Below are 15,898 nucleotides of genomic sequence, written 5' to 3' on the forward strand. Positions count from 1 at the left end.
GCCCGGCCTGGCACTAGCCGCACAGTGGTTACTATGTTTGAGCTCACTAGTGCAGCCCTGGTGTCAATCCAGCTCATGAAGCATCTTCCATGAGGCTGTTTGCTCCCATAAAGATGTACAGTCTCAAAAGCTACGCGTAATCAATGTGTTACAATTGACTCGTGACAGTGGGCTTCTGCTTCACCAAGCACGATGCCCTTTGCAGGGACATGTCCTTGCTGATGACATGTATAAAGGAAGCAAGACCAAGCCTCACGTTCTCACTTGGAAATGGTACTCGGGCTATATTTTTTCCAAGAACGATTTGTTTGATCTTCTACTCCTCCACAGTAATACTCTTCTCCAACTTGATGATTCAAGGGCATCGATAATTCTATCGTTTCCTTATTCATTTCCCAGCTCGCTCATGCACGGTCCACCCTGGGACCTGATTTGAAAGACCATGGCTTGGATCAGGTGTGCCTCAGTCCTCAGAGTAGCATCTGTGCACCTTACTACATTAGAGACATCTTTTGTAGCAGATATATCCAATGTCATTTGACTTCTTGACTGCAAGTAAAAGGAAATCCTTATTTGGGACAATGATAAAGAGTTTTGTTTTCTTTCCACTGACGTAATGATCTTCATCAGCGAGCGCTTCAACTCTCCTTTACGCTCAGCACGTGAAGCTGTGTCACTTGCATTTAGAAGGTCACTCATGAGTCTTCTCCTAATCCCGATGTCATCTTCATCATAGAGAGCAATTTCTTGAATGAGTTGCTCAACATAGAGATTAGATAGGAAAAGTGAAATGATACAGCACTGATACAACCATTTCTGAATTTAAACCGCTGCCTCTAGTTCTATGTATAAATGCCTCATAAGCTCAATTCATCCTTCTGGAATTCCCATTCTTCATCACATTATTCAAAATGTATTAGGATCCACATAGTCAAATACCTCTGCATATTCAAGAAAACAGAAATAAATGTCTTTCAGTAGATCTGATGGCAGTAGAGCTCTATTATTCAAATGACAAATGTGTATATGCTCTGACTAAACAACTATCTTTATAGAAATATATCTGGCAGTATTTTTATAATCAAAACTCTAAAAAAATCCCAAATGTTCATCAATTGATAAAAACCTAGCTAATTTATTATAATGGATATTATATATTTATGGTATTTCATTGAGAAAATCCTCCATAACATATATTGACTATCAAAGCAGCATGTAATAGAACATAATTTATGCTTCATACATATGCACAAATAGAGTTTATTTTTTAAAATATTCTAGAAAATACTGAGCAGAGTTTTCATAATATACTTCCTTCTTTATATCTTTCTATTCTACAATAAGAAGATAATATTACTATAAAAAAGAGGGAGCTAATTTTATATCCCCTTGTAGACGGGCCACGGAGAGGAGACGAGCCAGTCAGAGTGCAGTGTAGCAATGATGAAACATACAATTTTCCTCTAGTTCTTGAATGCTACCTCTCCCCCACTATCATGATCCCAATTCTACTTTACAAATCCAGCTGGACTGGAAGATGTACACTGGTACAGATAGGAACTGGAAACAGGGAATCCAGGTCAGATGAACCCCTCAGGACCAGTGATGAGAGTGGTGATACCGGGAGGGTGGATGGAAGGTGTGGTAGAAAGGGGAAACCGATTACAAGGATCTACATATAACCTCCTCCCTGGGGGACGGACAGCAAAGAAGGGGCTGAAGGGGGATGTCAGACAGTGTAAGATATGCAAAGTAATAACTTATAAATTATCAAGGGTTCATGAGTGAGGGGGGAGCAGGTAGGGAGGGGGCGGGGGGAAGAAGAGCTGATACCAAGGGCTCAAGTAGAAAGAAAACATTTTGAAAATGATGACAACATATGTACAAATGTGCTTGACACAATGGATGTATGGATTGTCTTAAGAGTTGTAAGAGCCACCAATAAAATGATTTATTAAAAAAATTTTTAAGTATCTAAATGGAAAATAATGGGTGCTATCTCCAAATTCTATATTCTACTGCATTTCTCTCTCTCTCCCTTCCTCCCTCCCTCCCTCCTCTCTCTCTCTCTCTCTTTCTTTTTCTCTCTAACCAATATAAGAAAAATCTATTTGTTTTGATGACTTATTAACTTGATTAGGAAAGAAGTTGGGCAACATAATGCTTTGCAACTATGTAAACCAAACCATAACCACAACATCTAGATATGTAGCCTAAAGACTATGGCATAGTCTCTATGGTAAACTGTTGGTGTACTATAGATGGACTAAATACTTCTGTCAAAAAGACCCCATCACCACATCTGGGTTTAGATGGCATGATTCATAGTGGGCCCAATCAACAAAGAACTAGCAGGCCCTCTTAGTTCAGCAAGGTGGTAGCATTGGCTTGTATACCCACTGTGCCATCCAGGTGTGGATGAAAGACTTCTGTTTCAAAGACAGAATATAAATTTTACAAGAATTAGATTACATTTTTTAAAAAGTGTTTAATAAAGCAACCTCTACCATTTCATCTCTAAAAGAACACCATATGTTTCACTAATTCATAGATCCTTGAGTCATAGACCATCCCCTGTTTAGATGTCATGAGTGACACCAACACCTGCCAGCTTGGCAGATGTGCTAGTGCATGAATGAGTGAAAAATGCAAATGTAGGACTGACAGATCAATAATGGAGTTGAATCTCATTACTGTTGCAGATGTAAAAAATGTGTACAAAATTTTTGAACTGTTTATAATAACTACCAATATTCTTCAGACAGACTTCAGAAGGTTTGGAGCATATTTTTCACACAGTAAGACTTGGGTTAGCAGATTTCTATCATACAAATCAAATTCTAATTTCATGAGAACAGAATAAAAATTTTACCAGGACTACTCATAATTTAAGATGATTGCCTTGATAATTTAGTGGTATAAGTCATTTTGTAAAAATCAACATTCTAATGGAAATTCTATTTCTCTGGGAAGTAATGTGCAAAGAAAGAAAGCTCATAAATTTAAGAGAAACAACTAGAGATACAATAAATTTGGAGAAAATATTCCAGAGACATTTGTGTCAGAACTACTAAAGAAAAAATTTTGTTACTGAAGTTTCAAGTATTTATATCAGAAGCACATCGTTGTCCCACTGGGCCACACCATAAACCTACATCATAGAAAATGGTGTCATTGGGCTGTTTACAAGGTATGTGGATTACCTCTTTACTGTCAGCTTTCAAACCTGGCTCTTTACAAGTGCTCTTCATCACACAAATACATGGAAACTGAAGTTTGTTGAAGAAGTAAGTTCCTTTACTCTGAGGGCCGGAAAGGCTAGCGCATGGCACACAGAGACCCTTATATACTGTCCCTACAGAACTATGTGATGGTTGTGTGCTTCCCAATCCATGTTTGACTCATACAGACTCCATCCATGTGAGCTGGCAAAAATTCCCTTAAGATGTTCTAGCTGTAATCTTTATGCCAACCTAGATGAGCAGCTAAGCACGGAACCATTACACCACCAGGGCAAGTCCCTGCACAGCCAGTTCCCAACTTTGCCCTGCTTGAGAGACTCCTCACGAAGCACAGTCTGATTAGAATGAAAGGAATTTGCTAAGATGAAGAAGAATCATAGACTTCCGTAAGAAACTTACATGGCAACAGCGGACATCCCCCTGCAGGGGCTTCTCACCTCCACAGCACGAAGACACAGCCACTCCTGTTGGAGAAACAGTAGGCGGGGAAGCTATACACATGAACTCCCGAGCTAGTGGATTTGAACCTGAGTTTAAGTTGTGCTTTTTACAGTGAACCCCACTTGCTACAAGTATGAAGTATGAAGCCATACAGGACAAATATAATGCCTCTTTCAGATTGGTGGTCGTTAAGTATATGGAAACAGCATTCATGTCTCCCCAGGGGACTGGCCGGTCAACACACACAGACCAGCAGCTTTACCCAGAAAAATAACCTTTTCACACTCAACACAGTAATAATAAAGCAATTTTTCTGTGTAAAACTAGGAATCCTAACTGTAATAGTTCATATGCAGCTAACTTCAAATGACTAACTTGTTTGATAGCAATTTCTCATCCAAACAGGATGATCACTTCTTACTCAAAGGCAAACATGTACATTTTCTTAAACATATAAGCTGGTAAGTAGACTGTAATGGAGCAATTTCAGTCCTATCAAAACTCTCTCTGAAAATTAATGCTGGTTCTTAGGAAGTATCTTTCCATTTAGAGTAAAACCTTAGCATTTTAAGAGCTGAATGGATCCAAATACTTGGCAAATTCATGGTCAGGAGAAATAACTAAATGCGAAGTAGGAAGTTGTCCATTTTTTAATGTAGCATGAACTACCGGCACCATCCGAGGTCACAATCCCCATGAAATCCTCCTAAAACTAATCTAGTTCTCCAGATAATACTGGTATAAACTAATGTTAACAGATCCAGAATTTTAAAATATACAACATACAAGATGGAATATTAAGTTCCAAGCCTAATATCTATTGAAATACCAAACTTTGGCACATTTCAACCATAACACAGTGTTCTTTACTACATTCTTAGCGTTCATTAATTCAGACTTCCGTCATTTTCTAGTATGATATAAATTAAGAGAAAAGGGTGCCTCTTTTTCAAAGCATGTTTTAACCTCCCATTTCACTTATTGTAGACTCTGAACTCCTATGACTTATTTACACCCTTTAAGTTCAGGAGCCTGTGTTCCAAGGGCTCAGACTGGCATATGCTTGTCCCTTCACTCGTTAACTTCTGTGTCAGCTACCACGATGACAATGGGTCTCCTGCTATCCCTGACAAGCCCTCACCGTACCATCTGGCTCTTGCTGACCTGTCTATGGTGCATTTTCACAAACCTCTCTCAATTGTAAGTCTTTTTCTACTGGTGACTGAGAGGAATGAAACGGATTAGAATTGCAGGTTGAGTAAAGGAGCGTTGAGGGAACAAATTCCATGCACATGAAAAGGTGAAATATGCTGGTCACCATCGCTAATTGCCATCAAGCCAGTTCCCACTCCGGAGACCCCCATCTGGGAAACTGTGCTCTGTGGTATTGTCGAGGGAGGATGTTTTCAGCGCTGACTTTTTAGAAGTACAGTGTCAGGCCTTTCTTCCATGGTGGCGCTAGCTGGACTCAAACCCGCAATCTCTGGGTGAGCAGCTAGAGTATTGACCAGTTACACTGCCCAGGGGGAAATGTATACTGCAGTGAAAAGTGCAGTCAGTGAGTGCAGAGGACACTTAGCTGTCTTATTTGTATGCTTTTCCTGCCAAGAAGGGGTAGGAATAAAACAGGTCCCAGTGGAATAATTATAATGCATCAATTAAAGCAGGGCTCTTGTTTCTAATGGTCAGAAATTGTCTAGGGGTCAGATGGATGCTCACCCACCTTCTCCTGCCTGAATACCATCAAAGAGAATCTTCAAAAGGGAGAAAGCCTTGGCCCAAAAGTGAAAACACGTACAAACTGAAACTATGAAAGCAGTAGGATGTCATCATGGAAACCCATCACGTAGAAGAGAATGGGGACCTCAAGTAGACCTGCACGGGTATTCAGGAATAGGATGATAGTGGCTTGGTAGATCAATACCTCATGTCATGTCTAACAATAAATTTCAAATGAATTAAAACACAAATTTAAAAAAAAACTATTTTAACTTCATAAAGGGTTGATGAGCAGTTGTAGAATCTTAGGGTAAAAAAAAATCTATACAAGACAAAGCTTCGTATGTCATAAAAATACTGTCACATTTGACAACATGGATGTAAAAATCTTCATACAAATGATACCGATTGGCAAATGGGGACAAAAAAGGAATTCTATTCATCCTCAAAAGAAAACAGAAAATCGGACAAACACTAGACACAGATATTTCACAGAAGAAATATAAGTAGAAAATAAACTTCTAAGAAGCAAAATCTGACCCATAAATGTTAAAATACATTCACATATCACTTTAAACCCTGACTATAAAAATTAAAAAGACAGATAATAGGAGATACTGGTAATGGTGCACATAAGCACACATTTTCACACACCCTTGAGGAAATATACAGCTTTTTCAAAAGGCAGTTGAGCAAGAGTAATTAAAATTTGCAATAAGCTTCCTATTTGCCTCATAAATTCCACACCTAGGGATGTACTCTCTTTAGTTGGTGGCTCCTAAATTACTGTTTCGGGGTGGAAGAAAGCTGAGAGTGAAAGTTCTCCATTAAAGTCTGAAAATAAAAAGGGATCAGTGATTTGGCAGTAAATGAGCTGCAAGTCAAATATGTATCCCAATGCCAGGAAATGGTTGGGAAAATCAGAACACTGCAGGGTAAACTGTGATGCAAAGAGGAAGGGAAAAGTAGCTGTGGGAGATTTCCTGCGTGACAATCTCTCCGTCTCCAACTTGGCATCTTCTTGTGAGATCACCAAGGACTTTTCCTATTTGAACTGTGTTCGATCTTGGCCACATCTTCGGCTTTAGAACCGGAGGCCATGAGCTGCTCAGGACGGAACTCGCCCTGTTCTTCAGTGGATAATAAAACCCCATCGAGATACTTATCTGCAGTGCCTTTCAAATTGACTGTGACCAAAGATCTACTTCAAGAAAGAAAAAAAATTGAATTCTAATATCCACACATCAGATGCATTACATGAAACTTACTCTTTACTTGCTATTTCCTATTGTATGGCTACCCACAACCCACTGAGTTGGTTTGAGGCCCCACAAAGTATTCATCGTCAAGGGTTTGAAAAATACTGGGTAAGACTACTCTAAGAGATCAGTGAGATCAGGTCAGTAGAATATATGATTAGATCTCTAGATATGCTTAAGCCTCAAAACTCTGGCATATTATGCAAAAGGCCTGAAGAAAAGGTTCTTTATTTGAACAGACAACACCTGTCCTGCCAGAAGGATGCTTATAGTTTTATCAGGAGAAACCCTTCTGAATTCATATCAATTACTAAGCTAGTTCTTCCAGCTCTAGCACTCAAGAAAGACTATGTAGTCCATCTCAGTATGACATTGAGGTAGTTAGTTTATTGTGCCAACCTGGCCGATAAACACATGTGGGGTTAATTGAAGGGCAGAGAGATAAATGGCTCAGTGAGCCTCGCCTTTCTAGGTCTTGGGTCTCTTGCTTTCTGATGGTCAGACCAGAGTGCAGCTGCCTTAGCCAGTTCCCTGCTTCAGCTGGCAAGGCTGACTTCCTGCAAGACATCCCCGAGGAAAAGCCACATGGACCTACCCCAATGCAGCCCTGGGTGCTGGAGCAGCTGTGTGGAGAGCCCTGCCAGTGCTTAGATGCTTACATGCTCACTGATCCACCTTTCCTCCTGCGGTCAGCATCATTGCGTCTGCTTCGTGAGATGGATGAGGACTTTGTGGATTGGTGTTGGACATATGGGTTAATGTTGGACTTGTGGGCTTGGGCAGCACTGGGTTGGGATGTTTCCTTGATGTGCACTTACCCTTGATATAAAAATCTCTCTTATACCTGAGTTTCTGTGATTGGTTTCTCTAATGTACCCAGACTATCACACACCCATCTATAGCAGGAATTGGGAAGCAGTTGATTCCTTCTCTAAATTTTGCATTGCATTAAATTTGATAAAGAACCAAAGAAAACATTAAAATTCATTGACTAGATTCTGTCCCCTATGGTTCTGAAATGTTTTCCTGATAGCAATTTAAATTAATGAAAGCATATTCAGTGCAGACAAACATGAACTACAACTAAACTACAAACTAAATCACAGCTATCAATCAGGTCAAAGGATAAAGAAGAACCTGACTAATTCTGACTGAGCCTGTGTAGCTTCCAAGATCACAAGCAGTCTGGTTGAGAAAGAAAATACTCCTTCGCTGTATATTGTAATAACTCCAATGGAAGATAATATTTCTGTAGCTGGTAAATCTAATGTTGTAGGGGAATAACTGTCCTTAATCAAGTATAGCAAAAATGCACAGGCTAAATAATCAACAACAGAAAAAGAAAAATTGAGCATCAACAGTTGCTGACAAGTCAATTCTGGCTCATGGCACAAGGACAACGATTGGGCATGTTTGCAAAAATGAAGATCAGGATGGTTCTTGATAGTTTTTGTTGTTACCCCATCCCACCCCACTTCCTTTGGCATATCCCCATATTTCAGCCTCACAACTAGCAATTAATGAATAATGATGGCAGAAAAAGCTGTTTTTTAAAACAAAGTTGCCTGGTGAGCATCATGAATATTTTCATGCAATACACCACACACATGCTAGGATCATAGCACAGCGAGAAGCACATTTGTCTTCGGCAGAAACACTGAATGTGCTTTCCACTTTGCAAATTACAGGCATCATTGTTTCTGTCCTTTCCAAGACATCCTTATGCTGTTCGTATGATTTACGACTGAAAGTACGAGAGACGGTGCAAAGATCCTGTGCCAAATTCCCATATGGCATCTTACACAAGCCAAACTGTGAAAACCTCATAAATGCGAGTAGATCAGTTTCATCAAAGAAGGAGCAAAGGGGTTCCAGAGACTGAGCAAGAGCCCGGCCAGATATTGTTTTATAGGCATGTCATTCCAACGCCGCAGTCCTGGATGGGTCCTGCTCCCTAAACATATAATGCTTGAGTTAAAAACATGGGCAGGCGGTCAGCAAGAAACGAGGCAGAGATGATTTGGGACATTATCACTCAATCTTGCTTCTTATCCTTTGGCAAGTCTATTTTATTTTATTTTTTTTAGATTGAACAACACGTAGAATTAATATTACAATATTTATAATGATTTTAAAACACATAAGAATGTCTTTGTCAACAAGTAATAAATTCTGAAATCATGAACTCCAATGGAATAGAGTGCAAAGATTAGAAAAAAATTGTCTAAAGGAGAAAGTCGTTTAAGGAAATTCGTTTAAGTGGCATGTCACTTCATGACATGCTAAAACATAGTAATCAACTTCAATGTGCAAATATTTATCACATCACAAGTACATTTTTATACACTTTAAGATACTGAGTATCTTTTCTTTCAATTCAAATTCAATTCATTATTTATTGTCTCTACGAATTAGGTAAGCAAAAACAAGTAAGTCTTGAAACAAAAATTTGAGTAAAGGAAGTGTCAAAATGCAAACAAAAGTCAACAAAGGAAATGAAAATTACAAAGGGAAGGCAGCAAGGTCTCACTGTCTGAAGGCTAACTGGTTTCAGTACAGCTTATGAAGACAATGGACAAAAAGCTAAGAAAGTCAGCGGAAGGCACCGTGTGAAACACAATGAATGACAAGGTAAGGTGTGTATCCCACAGCATATTCTAGCACAGCAACCTCACTACAACATGACAGTATGAGCATGAGATACTACAGTTGTGCTTTGGCACGACTAAACTGGTAGCATAGGCTTCAATAAGATCCAATGGACAGTAAAAAGCCTAAGTGGGGTTATTATGAATTTAAAGGATTCAGGTGGAAAATAAACAAGATATTGAGATGTAATGGAAAGGAAATGTATGAAGATGATGAAATAACATAGAAGGCAGGATTTTTATAATGTGGCATCTAATAAAGGGGCTGAGGCTACAGAAAGAGACTAGGATAATTACATGCTTTTGTCAGTAACTGAAATAGAAAACTCCAAAAAGGAAGTTTGCTGAGATAAAGAGAATGGAGGAGTCAATGCGAGGTGGGCTGCATGCATTGTGTGAAAAGAATCACAGTTGTACATTTTAGTCTGAAGTTTAGGGTTAAAGAAAAGAAACGACCATTGTAAAGGTGAGAGCCAAAATCATGGCTGTAACTAACTTTTTGGAAGTAGAGAGAATATAGAAGAGATCATGGTCGAATCATTAAAATCATCTGACACTCCCCATTGGTAGGAGAGACCAAGGAAGGGTTCCAACAAACTTGCAGAAGAACCAGTCAATCATACTACTAGGACACCAGAGAGGATTGTCAAAATGGTCCTATTTTGGAAAGAAGAATGAAAATGAAGGTTTAGCAATTAACAGAGTCCTACACCCCACTAAATTGAGTTAGTGGCTCAGAGTTTGGAAAACACTTTGGTTGTGAGTTTCAATAAACAAATGTAGGCAAAATCCAGACAACACAGCACTCTGACCTAAATAAATCATGGGAAAGTACATGCTAACTCTTCTCTTATTGCTCCATGTTGTACAGTAAGTCCCAAATGGATAAAAACTCTCCAAAAGATAAACAATGGCAGTCGGGCCAGCAAATTATCAAAAGAGAAAAAGTATTTACCTTCTTGTGATTCTTGTAAACATTTCTGTGGGCAAATCCCTTTCCACAAAGCTTGCATTTGTAAGGTTTATCTTCGCTGTGTATTACTTTGTGAGCACCCACTTGATCAAGCCTTTTGAAAGACTTATTACAAATCTCGCAATTATAAGGTCGTTTTTCTATTAAAAAAATGAGCAGAGGCAATTCTGTTTAAGTAAAACAAAACATTCAAACTTGTTTAAAATGAAACTATGACTTTGAAAACGAATATTCTCCAAGTGTACTTAAATAACTTTCTCACTAACATTAATTAGGACATTAGCTATAAAAGTATCCAGAAAGCAGATTTTAATTATTCAAAGGACTATAAAGAAAATGAGTAGAGACTACAGTTGTTGAATCCCTACTAAAAGTCAAGAACATAAACAGCCTTGTTCAACCTTCATGGAGATTCTGAAAGATCAATAACAACTTCCAATTTCAGGCATGAAATAAAAAACAAAAAGCTGAGACTCAAAGAAAAGGAAGTGACCGATTTAATGGTGACTTTGAAGATCTCTGATATGATTTAGGACAATCAGTGTTTTCTTATAAATAAACTGGGCTCTAGAGAAGTTAAAGAACTTGCCCCAAAACACACCACTAATAATGGCCATGTTACAACTGATAGCTGCATCTCCTGACTACCATTCCAAGAACTACAAAAAATGACAAAGTGACTCTGTTGTAGTGATTTCAATATAAATTAAAAAGTATGTATTTTACCTGAGTGGGTGATCATGTGACGTTTTAACTGGTTCGCTGAAATAAATTTCTTCATACATTCTTGACAATCAAATATCTCATGAACCTACAATAGGAACATTTAAAACTGCCTGTCAAAACATAATATATTATATAGAGCTCAAAAAGTTACACTTAAAATCATTTGCTACTTCATTACCCCAAACTATACAGCTCTGATGCTTAAAGGAGCCCTGGTGACATCTGATAAGCACTGGACTGCTAACCATAAAACCGTAGGTTCAAACCCACCCACCATCCACAAAAAAAAGATGAGCCATCATGTTAAGATGCATGAAGCCTTGAGAAACTCTGTAGAGTCACCCTGAGTCAGAATTTACATGATGGAAGAAAGTTTGGTTTGTGTTCTTTAAAATTAATTCTTACAATACAACGTAAGTCGAAATTTTACATTGAGCATGAAAACATGTTCTGATAGACCATACTATTTAATAGGTAATATGGATACCTGATCTGTGTAATGCATGTTGAATTCACATTTTCAGTGAAAATGTCTATTAGACATTAACTCTTTTGTTATGTACAAATTGAGACTTAGAAATACATAATCATATAGTGTTGCTTTTACAGTAGCTGATAAGGTTTTAAATTTAAATAAATGGCATGTAACTATGAAGACCCTTGAGAAGAATGGGAATTCCAGAACACTTCATTGTGCTCCTGTGGAAACTGTACATGAATTAAGAGGGAGTTGTGTACCTAGAAGGAGGAAATCATTCATGCTTTAAAACTGGGAATGGGATGTAAAAGGCTGTATTTCTCATTGCACGTATTTAATATGTAAAAGGCTAGTTTATATGAAGAATGTGGCATCAGGATTGGAGGAAGGCTTGTTAACAATCCGCGATGTGCAGAAGACACAGCTGTGCTTGATGAAGCACTTGCTGATGAAGACTAAGGATGCTGCCTTCAGTATGGAATGCTACTCAAAGTAGTATTTGGTGTAAAGAACACCAAAATCCTCACAACTGGGCCAACAAGTGACATCATTCATGATAAAGCATTAGAAAACTGAAGTTCTCAAGGACTCCCCCTTGCTTGGATCCACAATTAACGCTCATGGAGGCAGCAGTCAAGAGATCCACTGTCACATTGCATGTGGACTAAGGTGCACCTGGCCCAAGCCATGGTATTTTCAATCACATAATATGTAGGTGAAAATTGGACACTGAGTATGGAAGACCGAAGAAGAATTGACTCATTTGAATCACGTTGCTGGTGAACAATATTGAAAGTACCACGGACTGACAGAAGAACAAACAAATCTGTCTTGAAAGAAGTCTAGCTAGAACGCTCCTTTAGAAACAAGGATGGTGAGACTTCGTCCCTATGCATCGGACATGCCAGCAGACAGCAGTCCCTGAAGGACCACATGCTTGGTAGAGGGGAAGTAAAACAGAGAAAAACCCTCAAGAAGATGGACTGACAGTTACTACATCTGTGGGCTCAAAATAAGAACACGTGTGAGGCTGGCGCGGGACTGAACAGGGTTTTGTTCTTTACACATAGGGTTGTTATGAGTGGAACAACACAACATAAAGTCATTTGAAGTTGTCATAAAGCGCTGTCCAGTGACAAGGTACGATACTACACCCAACTCCATTAGACCCATTGCATGGAATTCATTCTGATGCACACAATCTCCAGCGGGCTGGGTCAAACTGTCCCCTACAGTTTCCAACTCTGTTATCTTTAAAGAATCCAGCCTCATCTTATTCCTGATGGACCTTTCTACCCCTGTCTTTCAGCTAGCAGCTGAGTTTAACACTGAAGTTGTGACTTAGATGAAGGTTTATGTTTCAGATGGTCAGATTTGTATGCCACAGTTTAAACTACGAATCACCCCCACCCCAATAACTTACCCTGGGCACCCCCTTTGACCTCCTGTGAATCCCTGTCATTAAATTCACCCGAGTTCAGGCCTGTGTATACTCTAACCTAGGGCCAACAATCCATGGCCCTCGAGTCACATGTGGCTCTTTGGGTACATACATGTGCCCCCAAAGTAAAACTGAAAAATAATTTAAAAGATAGTATTCACATAATGATGATGTCACTTATATATAAATATATTCATGGCTCTTGAATAATTTTAAAATTGTTGTGAGGGACAGGATTGGCTCTTTCATCTCAAAAGTATACCAATCCCTCTTTAGCCTATTACTTCATCTTCCCTTCATTGACCTCCCCCAAAGTAACCTGAAAAGTCTGTTTTCCTGGTAGGAAAACATTCGTTTGATTTTTTTTTTTTTTTGTAACAGTTTTCTAGGCCAATCCGTGCCATGAGTTGCTTCAGCGTTTCATCCCTGCTCATGTTATGACCCTTCCTTGTTCAGGGTATGCACACAGCAGGGGGCCTGCTAAGTCATATCAATTCCCCAGAGTGGCAGGTAGCACCATATCATTTCCACATATTTACAGTGGCACCACCAGTATGTGAGAGGTGTGATCCCTCTGCAACCTCTCCAACATTTACCACCTTTGTTGTATTTGAACTTGGCTGTCATTGTTGGCGTAAGGTGCTTTGAGTTTTAGCTCCCAGACGGATAGTGATCATGAGCATTTCTTTATGTTCACTGGCCATTTCAAGGTCATCTTTGGTGAACTGTCTGTTCATATTTTTGCCCATTTTAATGGACTACCTCTTGCCCATTTTAATGGTGCTATTGGTCTCTTTCTTATTGAAGGGTTAGTTTTCTATAGATTTTAGTAATTAGTCCTTTGTCCCTTGTGTCATTGCCAAGTTTCTTTTCCCACCCAGTGGGTTCTTTTAGTCTTGAAGTATTCTCATGCACATAACTCTCTTCTCTTAAGTAGACTCCAGTATTTATTTTGTCATCTACGGTGTGTGCTTCTTTCATTATAGATGTTAGTGCAACAGGTGAGTTCTAAACCACTGCCCACCAAGGACTCCGTGTTCGATATTAGGTAGATCCAGATGTAAGAAAGAAGAGAGTCAACAATTCAAATCAGAAAAACTTGCCTGTGGGTTCGGATAGGTTAAACTGGCAGGACTCTTGAGGTAATGAGGAAGTGCTTAGAGAAATGTTATTAACATTCTGCAGAAACCCCTCAAGAGGTATCAAGCTGCAGTTGCTATATTCCACTAGCAAGAGGGAAGATTTCTATCAAAAGATATTTCTTCTAAGACAAAAATAATTTGATTGTGAAGAAAACTAAAGAGGAAAGTGTATATTCTTCAAAAAGATGATCCACTGATTTGTTTATCAGAATACACATGTGGTAAACTTTTCATTTGGAAGGATATCCTAAATTTCAACATGTAAGAACGGACATGGTATTAGGAAGACCAGCGCCTGGAGGAGGCCATCACCGGGGTAGAGTAGAAGGTGAGAGGCACGGTGCTATCGCAAGGAGCACAAGCACAACAATGATGAGGATGGTGTGAGGCTGGGCAGTGTTTTGTTCTGTTGCATAGAGGGCTGCCATGCGTTGGTGCCAACTTGATGGTATCTAACCTAATGAAAACAATTAAATAGATGAATGTAGTAATCATGAGCTTTTAAAACTAAAAACCACTGCCATCAAGTTGATTCTGACTCACAGAAACCCTATGTAGAATTTCTGAAGCTATAGATCTTTAGGGGAGCAGAAAGCCTCATCTTTCTCCCAGGGGGCAGTTGGTGGGTTAGAACTACTGATCTTACAATTGGGTAATCCAATGCTTACCCAACAGCATTTACAAAACACCCACTCCAGTGAACTTAATCTCTGTCTCAGAAATGAGGGTTTGGCTTCAGAAGCAAGAGGAGCAGCATCCGGATGGAGCATGGCGTAACATTTCTTTGAAAATTATTCTCCTGGCACTCAAAAAAAATGGTAAAAAACAAGAACCAGTCTTTGTTTCATGTCATCAATAAGAAGTTGGAGGCCCAGTGTCATGTGAAGTGCTAGTGACATACAAGGGAAGGCATCGTGCTGCTCTGTCTTCCTCCTTCCTAGGGGTCAAAATCACTTAACATGCAGGAGTGACCTCGGGACATACCAACCTGGCTTGTTCACCATCTCAGGCACTAACGCTTCCATCTATAGCACATGGGCTAGAGGTGGTGGATTAAGTATCATATGAATAATAGGTTTGGCCAGTTATTTTGCAACACATGTATTAGTGGGCTTCAAACAGTTTGTAGGAAAATGCCATTATCTTTAGATTCCATTTTTCCTGAGCTTTTTTCAAACTCACTCCTATTTATATATTGGATAAAAGGTAAAGCTCAATTCTCAAGCCACAGAAAAGTAAAATTTTACTTTCACTTCTCTTTTTGTTGAAAATCCTGGAATAAATAAATGTTTCAAAGTAATATATTCCAAGATATCGTGGGGGGAAATGCAATGTATAAAATTAGAAAATGGGCACGTATGTTTTGAATGTAATAATATAAAGCAAATAAATTGTTGGACTCTGGCATGCTACTAATAAAATCAAAACTGTATTCTAATTCTGTTTTTCAAATAAATTTTATTAGCTAGCTGATAATGGTGTTATAATTTATAATTGCCATTTATTTGCAGACAACCTTTTCATATCCAAATAATACCTTGGTAAGCTTTTTAGTTATTACAAAATATATGCAATCTAGTTTCTCCTAATGTATTCATTTGTTTCTGCTTACAGCATTTTGATATACAAGTATATGATTTTAGAGTCTTCAAAATAGAACCAGAGGATGTCCATTGGTACAGTTAGCAACTGGAAACACAGGGAATCCAGGACAGATGACTCCTTCAGGACCAGTGGTGAGAGGGGCGATGCCTAGAGGGTGGAGGGAATGTGGGGTAGAAAGGGGAAACCGATTACAAGAATCCATGTATAGCCTCCTCGCTGGGGGA

At 39.0% G+C, this 15,898-nt stretch overlaps 1 protein-coding gene across 1 annotated transcript in view; it reads right to left on the bottom strand.

Moving 5' to 3' along the window:
- Nucleotides 1-6,431: 6,431 nt before the first annotated feature.
- PRDM5 (PR/SET domain 5) overlaps nucleotides 6,432-15,898 on the bottom strand; it is a 92,499-nt gene continuing 83,032 nt past the window's right edge. Inside the window, exons 9-12 of the mRNA XM_045290214.1 lie at nucleotides 11,009-11,093; nucleotides 10,265-10,422; nucleotides 9,908-9,966; nucleotides 6,432-6,603 (exon numbers count right to left, since the gene is read on the bottom strand). Coding sequence (XP_045146149.1) covers nucleotides 6,432-6,603; nucleotides 9,908-9,966; nucleotides 10,265-10,422; nucleotides 11,009-11,093 — 474 coding nt within the window. The remainder of the gene's footprint in view (nucleotides 6,604-9,907; nucleotides 9,967-10,264; nucleotides 10,423-11,008; nucleotides 11,094-15,898) is intronic.

This window comes from Echinops telfairi, unplaced genomic scaffold, assembly GCF_000313985.2.
Source record: "Echinops telfairi isolate 266 unplaced genomic scaffold, ASM31398v2 ScPeMD7_33;HRSCAF=127, whole genome shotgun sequence".
NCBI classification, from domain to species: Eukaryota; Metazoa; Chordata; class Mammalia; order Afrosoricida; family Tenrecidae; genus Echinops; species Echinops telfairi.